Source organism: Blastomyces dermatitidis, assembly GCF_000003525.1.
Source record: "Blastomyces dermatitidis ER-3 genomic scaffold supercont1.3, whole genome shotgun sequence".
In the NCBI taxonomy this organism is placed as follows: Eukaryota; Fungi; Ascomycota; class Eurotiomycetes; order Onygenales; family Ajellomycetaceae; genus Blastomyces; species Blastomyces dermatitidis.
Window position 1 is genome coordinate 7,659,582 of NW_025544776.1, and position 11,722 is coordinate 7,671,303.

General features: G+C 34.4%; 2 protein-coding genes across 2 annotated transcripts; one reads left to right on the top strand and one right to left on the bottom strand.

Moving 5' to 3' along the window:
• Nucleotides 1–1,413: 1,413 nt before the first annotated feature.
• On the top strand, nucleotides 1,414–1,846 carry BDCG_16802 (uncharacterized protein; the record flags this gene model as incomplete). Its single annotated transcript, XM_045425999.1, has 2 exons — nucleotides 1,414–1,742; nucleotides 1,791–1,846. Exons 1-2 carry the CDS (start codon nucleotides 1,550–1,552, stop codon nucleotides 1,844–1,846), a joined length of 249 nt encoding a protein of 82 aa, XP_045280665.1. The 5' UTR covers nucleotides 1,414–1,549.
• A 64-nt stretch (nucleotides 1,847–1,910) lies between these two features.
• On the bottom strand, nucleotides 1,911–3,125 carry BDCG_03885 (serine/threonine protein kinase; the record flags this gene model as incomplete). Its single annotated transcript, XM_045419555.1, has 1 exon — nucleotides 1,911–3,125. One exon carries the CDS (start codon nucleotides 3,123–3,125, stop codon nucleotides 1,911–1,913), a length of 1,215 nt encoding a protein of 404 aa, XP_045275824.1.
• Between the last annotated feature and the right edge of the window lie 8,597 nt (nucleotides 3,126–11,722).

Below are 11,722 nucleotides of genomic sequence, written 5' to 3' on the forward strand. Positions count from 1 at the left end.
ATAACTTAGAGTCTGTTCAGTGCGTTTATATATACTCATTCTTTTATATAAATCTTCACTTTTTTTAAAAAGTACAGTCTTAATATTATAACTGTTTGATGAGCAGAGTGTCTGTACTAATAATACAGCTGCTTTTTACAAAGTACAGAAGAAAATAATCAGATGTTCAGTGAATTGAGCAGCTGTACTTACATCTCTTATTAAGATCTTATAAATAAGCAGTATTTAACTTCAACAGTGTATGATAATGTAGAATAGTACTTTTAGAGACAATATAGTGTAGAATAGTGTAGAATAGTGTTCATAGTGAAGATAGTTAACTAATATTAATTAGAAAAAAGCTTATAAAAACACATTCTTTTTGAATGAAGTTCAGAGTCAGTTCAAAAAGAACATATTTTTATAAGCTTTCTTTCTTCATTTCAGAGCAGTGAAATAGTGTGATGACATAACACTGACTTGCTACTAATAATTGATAAATACACTATTTTTAATGAGATTCACTATTGCAGTCAAAAAGTACAGACGCACTGAATAGACTCTTATTTACAGTGATTTCATCATTTATTCATTATTATACTATAATTTACAGCCCCGGTGACTGAATAGTTAGTTAATGCAGCCACTCAGTAGTGCCTTGGCATGGGAAACCAAGGTGTGTGGGTTTGAAACCCGCAGGGGATACATTAAATCCGGAACCCAAGCACCTCAGGTTCCTAATAAATACAGAGGTGTACAAATCACTCCAATAAATCGCTCTATGTTCCTGGGCTGGGAAGTTATTATTGCATGTATCTAATTGTCACTCCTTTGTATTTTCCTATGTTCTTGTTATCTTGGCGTGGTCTCAACACCTGTATTTCCTCCTGTATAATCAACTATTTAACATCACGCAAGGACTCATCATAAGCTCCGCTTGCATATGAGTATAATGGAAGAATAATAATAATAATAAACTATGATTTACAGCTCGGCGACCGTGTCGCTGATTGAAATGATGGAACAACCATAATCCGGTCGTGTAATAACCCTACGTTCTTCCCGTATGGAAATGGCGCCCAAACACGGAGGACGCCAAGGACGAACAAGATGACACCAAACACACAGACCATCCTGCATATCCTCTTGGAATGCCGTACATATCTTCGAGGCAACAGGGGAGTTTTTTATGGAGTCTCTGCATCCAATTCAGTGCGCAGACTTCGCAGGCCTGCCAAGTCAAATCTCGCAGCCAATCGGTTACTCGTGGTGGGAGCGATTTGAATAATGCAGGGATCTAATGTCGGTGTGCCCAAATTTTCCAGCCATAACAAACCACCAACTCCAGCTTCATGATCATATAACTGTATTGGTGGTTGGGCTCCTTCTGGTGAGGGGTAAACACCAAGTTGAGAAAGGGGCCGTGCGGCAACAAAAAAATTCCCTGTTGCGCTGCAAATATATATCGCCATAATATCGTTTAGCCAGAGCTCATCCAACTACGCTTCCAACCGAGCAAATAATAATTTCGCTTCCAGCCACAGAGATATCATAACATTTTCCGCTTGCAATGTGCAGCTTCAGAGTTCGAGTCCATAACTGCGGGCACTACCACAAGAACCTCAACCGACCCTGTGGAGATGCAAATCGCAAAAAGGAAGTGTGCGAGGCGGGGACCACCGAGCACGCCTCTACCAGCGGTTCGCCAAACTGTGGCATCAGTGGCTGTGACAAAAAACCGAATTTAAAGAGGGAAGGTCCAGGTAAGGCTAGATTTTGATGGCCTTAATATACTCGCTGACTGTCCGAAGGTCCTCGAACAGACGGCGGATTTGACGAAGATGATATTGAATGGGCTGATTATTGAGGCGAATCAAGGCAAGGATATTTCGGAGAACAATATTTTGTGATCACACTAGTTGGATTGGTCTCTATTGGCATGAGCGGTCAATGTTGTCAATCCCAAAAAGCTCCAAGATAGCCTCGAACATACTCATGCGTCCATGCACGCTCTCTACCATTAGGCGACCGGCAATCCGCTTCAGTATCCTTGTAATAGGGCTATCTTTTGCATGCCGAACAAGTTCTGACAGAAACTTTCCATATGCCCAGGTGTCGTTCGATTTACGCACCCCATACGGGAGTTCGTTGGGTGATATCTCATCTCGGATCTCGGGGGCACGCCAACCGTGTGTGATTCCGCCAATTCCACTGATGTCAATAAGAACTGCGTTTCCATCCGCATCAAGAACAACGTTCGAAGGCTTAATATCCATGTGGGTTTTTCCAGCCGCGTGAAACCGGTGTAATGCAGTAGCGATTTGTTTTGGCCACCTTTCCCAGGAATGTTCAAGCAGGCGATGTTCACTCAAGGCTCTCTGGATAGAGCCACCACTGTAGAATTTGAGCACAATACCAGTGACTATGAGAGGCTGATCTCTTGTGTTAGACGTCATGTAAGGGTTTGTAGATACTGCGATGCCGGCGGCTTGCACAATATTCGGCACGCCTCGAAATATCTCAAGGTTTTCAAGTTCTTTGCGAATGACCTCCGTGTCATGAGGCTGATAGAGGGGTCGGTTCACGACCTTGAGGATGTATGGTATCTTGCTGTTGACATCGAGAACCTGCAAGACTCCGTCCGTAATTTCAATCTCGTCACAAAGATCGCTTGAGTTGATACATCGAAAGGAGGGAAATTCATCGCATGATGGATAAATGACTCGCAAAGGATCTTCCTGGATGGTACATCTCAGTTTTGCGGCGATCTTGACGAAAGGATTGCTGGTAAATTCTTCAGATGCATGTATAATGACTTTGGAGCCCTGTCCTCCATCATCAAGGATCAGTTCCGTAACCGTGTCATCAAGAAGAGGAAGAGCGCCATAGTCTATGAGTCTGACAAAGTTTTGGAACTGTTTGCGACGTTCCTTTTTTGAAGTCCTATGTTTTATTGTTGACTCATTCAGTATGCCGCCGCGAAAAGTCACCTTTATCCACCACTTTGACTCTCGAGAACAGTAAACCAAAGTCTGCGAGCGGTAGTTTGGCTCAGGCTTTTCTTCCACAAGATAGTCCTCATTTTCACTGTATGACTTGAATTCAATCGGAGTCGTCAAAGAAATAGGCAAAGAAACAGCCGGCATCTCGGTTCGTAATGACAGGACTGACGAGTTCGATGAAACAAGGATTTGATATCGGTTTCGACAGCTTTCGTTTGGGTAATGTTCGTGTAGGAGCTTTGGGATTTGGTTTGGAATTTGGTGAGAGCTGAGACTTCGGCTTAAATATAGGCCTTATCTGCCTCTCAGGACGCTTTTAGGCGAGCGAAGAACAGCAATTCGACGAAGTCGTACTGACAAGTGTAATGAGAAAGGGTGCGGAACACCAAGTGGAACGAGAGACTGAAGGAACCGAGGTGAAAGTGTCAGGTCACGTGATCTGGCTTACTAATCCTTCCCCCATATAACTGTTGGGGGTCCCGCGGTTGGTCGGCCCTTCTACCAGCAGTGCGCTGGTGGTGATAGAGCTCTTTTGCCCCAGTAGCCTACAGGTTATGAGACCGTTAAGCATGAGCCCCGCTGTGGTCAACATGCATGGGTTCAATCCCAGAATGGACTTAAAAATTCCTAACAAATACCCTTGAACATTTTAACAGTGCCAAGAGACATCCCAGAAGTGTGCCCTAGAAGTCCCATTAAGCCCTAGAACTGAGTGATCCAGTCCATTATTAAAAAGGAGCCATTGTGAGGAGACCACTGAAGAAAGCCACTGAGAGAAAGTATTGTACTCTGTGATAGCTGGTCTGAGAAGAGGTGTTGAGGGTCCCGCGGTTGATCGGCCCTTCTATCAGCAGTACGCTGGTGGTGATAGAGCTCTTTACCCCAGTAGCCTACATAACTTTTCACAAGCTAGCAACCTTCATCACACAAGCTTTACACCTGCACAGTATGAGACCTGTTGTGCAAATCACTGCCAATTAGTATTCCTTGTCAATATAAGGTATTATTTTAACTACTGCTTCATTTGATACATCTATCAGATGTTAAAATCATCTTATTCTATCAGTATTGAGATTGTAAGAGATCTACACTAAATAGATCAGTATAATATTAATAGATCTTATATAACAAAGAGAAAAACATTAGAGAAGAAAAGAAAGAGAAAGTGTAAGAATTAGTAATCAAAGTGAATATTTACACATGTATATGATGATGTACACAGTGAAGTTTCAGAGTAGAAGAATCTATATACATTTATAACAGCTGAGAATCAGTGATTAAAAATGACTGAGAATCAGAGTATATATATTCAAGAATGAAGTAATTGAAATCTGTAAAGTGTAACAGAATAGTCCATATAATTAATCAGATACAGCTCATCACATTAGCTTTCTCTTTTCAGAAGTAGTTCTTATTAGTCAAGAACTACTGTTTCAGATAGACTGACCGTGTAACCGTGTCTGAGATCAGAACCAGATTTTTTGATAGTTCTATTATCAATTTGACTGATCCCATTACACAGTTTTAACATTAGATAGTAGTCTCATACTGTTTCAGTGAGACTTACTGTCTACTCTTGTCACATTTTTCAAATGAGACCATGATTTTCACTTCTCAATTTAAATTATTTTTATTGCTTTAAATGACTTTAAATCTCATTTGAGCATTATCAAAAAGCATTACTTTTTAAAAAATTAAAAATAGTCTAAAAAAAACCTTAAAATGTCTAAAAATAGTAACTTTATGCCAAGAATGAGACTAAATGAGATTAAATGAGACCACTTTCTCATTTTTTTCATGTCATGATCTCATTTTAAAATCTGATATATAGTCACTTTACATGGTTTTTTGATAGTCAGTCCCAGCGGGATTCACGCCAAGAAATGTATGGGATCAGATCAAATGGAATCAAATGTGAAATTCATGATTTCAGCGGCCAGTCTAGTTTCAGATAATATAAAACTTAAAGTTCAAATCAGTTAATTATAGTTAACTTATTTTATAAGATATTATCAGTTACAGTTATGTAATCTCTTATTGAGAATATCTTCAATCTCTCACTCAAGCTTATTATCTTCTTCTATGATCTTTGACAGTTGTCAGTTAGAAGTCAGTTAAGAAGAGAATAGATCAGTGACAGTGTGATAAAGTAAACTTGTATAAAAGATATTATGAATTTCTGATAATATATTAAGACAGTAGTTATAACTATCTAGAACTTCTATCACTTTATATCTGATATGATAGTAATCTAGCATACAAGATGAACATGTGATTTGTATGTTCTTGAGATTCAATTATACAAGATCTTTTATCTTATACTACTCTGTGAAATCTTGTCAGATATTGATTCAATCTTCTTAGTCTTGTTTCATAATTATTATGAAGATCTCTGCTCAGTCATAGATGTCTCAGAGCTTCATTACTATATTATCAGTGATCTGAATCAGACTGTGAGAATTCAATGTAAACTGTGTAATCTCTAGAAGATTCAACACTTTCATGTAATATTCATATGTAAGAAAGAACAGACTTATATCTGTTAAAATAGCATCTCAACTGTTGATAGCATTCTCTGCATATAGAAGAAGATTATATCAATCATTTTATAAGTAATTACAGAACTTATAAAGATAATTCTTTACAGTCTGAATTATCTATTCTGATATACTATCAGTCTCAGAGTGATAGACAGTTGATAAATAGTATATAATCTTAAGAACTTGACAGATTCTTATTCAGAGAGTACTTATAAATTGATAACTCTAATCTAATACTATAGATCTCAGTAATTCATGTATTCAATAGAACAGACTTCTTAGAAAAGCTTTGATAACTTGTTCAGTATTCATCTTATTACAGAGTTTTAATATAACATTCTTACTTAATCAGTTCACAATAATCAGAATGTTTCTACAGCTCTTACTCTCAGAGAGATTAATAGTGAAGTTAATTATCACATTTTATCAGATTCTATTAGAAATATCAAGCAGTTTCAGCAGGCCTTTTCTACAGTTCTTTTACAAGATGATGAAGAAATAATGTTTACAGTTTCAGATATAATATCTGATAGTGTTTAATATCTCAGATCAGTAGAACTTCTGAGAGATTATTTAATACAGTTATTCATAATTTGAATGATCAGTTATATATAAATCATACATCTCTTGCATTATCTGAGTATGTAAGAATTCAGAGTAGAGAACTTAACATTACTTACAGAACTGTAGAGTGTTATTATTGTTAATTAAGTATTCTGAAATATCAGTTCTTATACATAGTTCTGAGGGGAATCAGAGTGCTTGTTGATATACTGCTTCAGTGAGTACTTGAAGAAGTTCATCAGTTTAAGCTATTACATGTCATAATTCATTCAGTGTAGATTCAGAAGAAGTTGAGATATTAATATCAGTGTCAGTGTCAGTATCAGTGATAGTTTGAAGAGAAGGTATTCTAATCAGAGAAGTATGTATAGTATTATAAGTCATTTCATCTTGATCAACTAATATCTTTGAATCTAGAAGCTGATGTTCTCAGTTCATTCAACAGGTGTCTATTACATAAGAAGATATATCTTACTCTTATTATAAGAGAGCATCTGTCATTGAGTTCTAACTGTCAGAACAGTAGTGTATTGTAAAATGAAAGCAGCTTAAGAAGTCAGATCATTGTATCTATCATTCAGTGAGTTTACAGATAGTTATGAAGTATTTGAGATTCTTATAATCTATGACTATCTCAAATTCAGAGATACTTCAGAGTTCAGAGTCTCATTCTTCTAAACAGTATACAATTATAAGAAGTTTCTTATCATAGATCTCATAATTGCATTCAGTGAGACTCAGTTTCTTAGACATGAAGATACATGATTATAGAACATCTTCATTATTATATTATAATATCACTTCTTCTGTCACATAGTCAGAGAAATCAGCTTCAATAACTGTCTCACAATCAGAATCAAATATTATCAGTAGAGAGGTATTAATGAATATCTTCTTCATCTGTAAATGCAGCTTCAGTGTCTACTAATCATTGAAATACTGAGTCTTTCTTAGTGAGTTCTATAAGTGATCTCATGATATCTGAGAAGTTTTATATAAATTACTAATAGAAGTTAGTAAATCTGATGAAGCTTCATATATCTTTCACAGTGTATAGAGTCTCTTATTCAAGAATACTAGAGACCTTCTCAGAATTCATTCAGATTCTCTTACTAGCTTTTATGATAAAATCTAAGTATTTAGTACTCTTGACTTCAAAATCACACTTGTTAATATCAATTAATAGTTCTGCTTCTTATAGTCATTGTAATACTTTTATACATACTCTTAATATTTCTTTCTGAATTCATCAGTAAAGATGAGAATGTTATCTAGATAAGTAAATACAAATTCATCAAGAAAGTCTTGAAGTGCTCAGTTAATATACTTCTGAAATGTACTGAGAACATTAATCAGTTCAAAGAGTGTAACTACTCATTCAAAGAGATTATATTATGTTTAAAATGCTATAAGTTACTCATCTTCTTCAGTAATGCGGATCATATGAAATGCAGTAATAACATCTAACTTTGTAAATTATTGAGCTTGTTCAATGCAAGCTAGAGTTTTATTAATAAGAGATAAAGAATAACAGTCTTTCTTTATTAATCTATTCAATTCTCAATAATTCACACAGAATTGAAGTTCTTCATCTGGTTTTTTTACAAAGAGAACAGAGACTGTGATGAAAGAGTTACTAATGTGTATGAATTCTTTATTCAACAAATCATTGAGTGTCTTTTAAAGAAGAAGAAGTTTGTCTTGAGACATGTTATAAAGAGAGTCTCATGACAGTTCAGAGTTCTTATTATTCTTTTTCTCTAACTTGATACTGTGATTCACTTCAGAATCTTATAAGAGAAGTATGTTTATAATATTATCTTATCAGAAGATATCTAGATATTTATAATATTATTAAGAGAGTTTCATATGAGAATCTGTTATTGTAACACAGAATAACTTTTCTAGAGTCTTTTTGATATTAGTCAGACTGACAGAATAGATTGATACATAATTCTGCTATCAGTGAACTTATCAGTAACTCTATCAGTGATTTTGATGATGACTTCATTTTCAGAGTATTTTATAAGTATTGACAGAGATCTGTGTAAGATTTATAGTCTTGTGAATATCATCTTTGTGAATTTCATTATTATTAGAGAATATCAAGCTCCTGTTTTAAGCATTCAGTAAGATGTCTTATTCAGATAGTCAGACAAGTTCTAACATAAGATTATAATTAAAATTATTAACTTCATATACATAGACATCTTCACATTGATGTTCTTTCACATCTATGTTTAGTTTCATCATGTAATAGTAGACTGGCCGCCGGGACCATGAATTTCATGTTTGGTCCCATTTGGTCTGGTCCCATACATTTCTTGGCGTGAATCCCGCTGGGACTAATCATTAAATAAACATGCAAAGTGACTATATATCAGATCTCAAAATGGAACCATGACTTGAAAAAAATGAGAAAGTGGTCCCATTTGGTCCCATTTAGTCCCATTCTTGGCATAAAGTTACTATTTTTAGACATTTTAAGGTTTTTTTTAGACTATTTTTAATTTTTTAAAAAGTAACGCTTTTTGGTAACGCTCAAATGAGATTTAAAGCCATTTAAAGCAATAAAAATAATTTAAATTGAGAAGTGGAAATCATGATTCTATTTGGAAAATGTGACAAGAGTAGACAGTAAGTCCCACTGGGACAGTATGGGACTACTATCTAATGTTAGAACCGTGTAATGGGATCTGTCGAATTGACAATGAAACTATCAAAAATTCTGGTCCTGGTCCCAGACACGGTCACACGGTCAGTCTATGTAATAGATACAAATATCTTTCAGATCATTAAATTCTGTGAGAAGTCAGAGTTTTAATAAAGAGATACACTGAAGATTATAATATCTTACAACTGAAGATTTTATTATTACATAGTGACATAGACTGCTGTCTATCATGACTTTTATATTATACATATTATTAATCACAGTAGATGTAAGAATTACATTTATTATCATTTTCTCTTCAAATCATTGTCATCTGACCTCTTCAAGCTTCTATTTATAAATTTGAACAGAAGCTAATCTTTTTTCTGTTTTACTGAGATATTTTCATAGTTATCTTCTGAATCGTTCTCTAATGTAATGTGATTAACATGAACAGACACTGATCTTTCTCTTAAGTGTGAAGATACATAGATTAATTAGTAGTTGAAAGCAATGTATTCTGATCAGTTATAGTTAATACACACTTTTCATTGACATTGATTGATGACTTCTTCAGAAGTGATCTCAGAGACTCAGAAGTCTGTTCAAACAGCAGAAACTCTTGCTTATGTATAGACATTTAAATCTATTCAGTTCATGACATCTGCATCATTGCTGTTCTTCAGTGTGAGTGTATAAGTAACTGAGATATAATGTCTTCTATTACTGTTCTGTATACTCTTGAGCTTGATAAGACAGTCATTCAATGTTCAGAGCTGTGTGCAGAAGTCTTCATAAGTCTAGTCTTTGTTTACACTTATAAGAGTCTATAAGAGTTTGAAAGTCAATGTCTTCTTGAGCATGCTAATCTTTATTCAATTCTCTCAAGATTGATCATCTGCTTCTAAAATCTTGATGTTAAAGTCAGGAATAAATATTATAAGAGAAGTGTTTCTCTGTCAGATACTCTGTAATCAATCTAATACTTTCTATTGTATGACAGTGTCTTGAAACAGAATATCAAGATATTTCATAATATTGTCAGACATTTACAACACTGATTCACATGCTTTCATTTATGAGTGAAATTTCTGTTTTATGTGATTCTTCAATTGTTCATTGATATATCAATCTTGATTGATTAATGAATCAATGACATCTTCATCTATACTCAGTTTTATAAGGATTTTCATTCTCTATGATGAGTAGAGAGTGAGATTGAAAGTATTGAAATATGTAGAAGTATCTAAGTGTTCTTTCAGTGCTTTTATACTTGATTCTGTAGATGTTGAAATTGCATGAATTTCTTATTGTAATAATTGTTGAATCTCTTCATATTAATATTGTTGAGTTGCATGCATATCAGCTATGTATTGTAAGAGGCCTACGCCGAATAGATGGGTATTATATTGATAGGTCTTATTTAACAAAGATAAAAACATTAGAAAAGAAAAGAAAGAGAAAGTGCAAGAATCAGTGATCAAGATGAATATTTATATGTGTATCTAATGATGTACGCGGTGGAGCTTCAGAGTGGAAGAATATACATGTGTTTATAGCAGCTGAGGATCAGTGATTGAGAATGACTGAGAATTGAAGTGTACATGTTTGTGACAGCTGAGAATTGATGATCAAGAATGAAGTGATTGAAATCTGTGAAGTGTAATGAAATAGTCTATATAATTGATCAGGCATAGTCTGTCACATTAGTTCTCTCTTTTCAGAAGCAGTTCTCATCAGTCAAGAGCTGCTGTTTCAGATAACACAGAACTCAGAGTTCAGAATAATTGATTATAGCTGACTCATTTCATAAGATATTGTCAGCTGCAGCTGCAGAGTCTCTTATCAAGAATATTCTCAATCTCTCACTCAAGCTCATTATCTTCTTCTATGATGTCTGATAACTGTCAGTCAGAAGTCAGCTGAGAAGAGAATGAATCAGTGACAGTGCAGCAGAGCAAGCTTGTATGAAATACATTATGAATTTCTGATAATATGTTAAGACAGTATTATTATTATTATTATTCTTCAATTATAGATGTATGCAGTCAGAGACTATGACATCTACCTGAGAACTTTAGTTCTCAGGGTTTTTTCTATGTCTGTAAAGTTAACTATTATACATTCATCAATTTCAGATATGCAAAATCAGAAAATTCCAGCTCAGAATACAAAAACTGTTTACAAATTGCAGTGTTTTAACATCTTTTGATACTTTGAAATTATTTGACAATATCATGACAAAAGAAAAGAGAAAAAGAACACAGTCTCAAAGATAGACACATTAAATAAATAGATAGAAAGAAATTAAAAGAAAAAGATAAAGAAAAAGATAAAGTAAAGAGAGACTATAACAAAACAAATTATTAAAAGAGAGTGTATAGCTGTTTTAACAGACTATATCTGATTAATTTCCTCCTCTTCATACTCAGATAATTCTGAATTTAGTCATTTTCTTGTAGCTGCTTGAGTTTCTGATAGAAAGTCTATTAAGTATTTAATTCCTGTCTCAGTTGAGAATAAGAATCTCATATTTAATTGATTTAGATCATACTTCTCTTTCAATCTGGCTCTGAGACTATTGTATAATGCACAGTGCATTACAATATGCTCAGGATTCTCATTTGTATTGCAGAATGAGCATTCTATTGAGTCAAATCTATCATCAAATCTTTGTATATAAGATTTGAAATAGCCATGTCCTAGTTTCAGCTGTATTATAGATGAGAATATTTTCTTTTTACATTTAATTGAACAAGATTTCCACTTGAGTTTTGTTTCAAATCTTGAATAATGTATACTCTTCTTTTGTTTCTGCCAGCTTTCATTCCACTTGTCTAAACAAGATTCTTTTATTTTTCTCTTTATAAAAGACCAGGACACAATTTTTTGAATAGATCTGCTTAATTCTGCACTCTTTTTTGCAGCTGAATCAGCCAATTCATTATCATGAATATTCATGTGAGCAGAAACTTAGTGCAGAT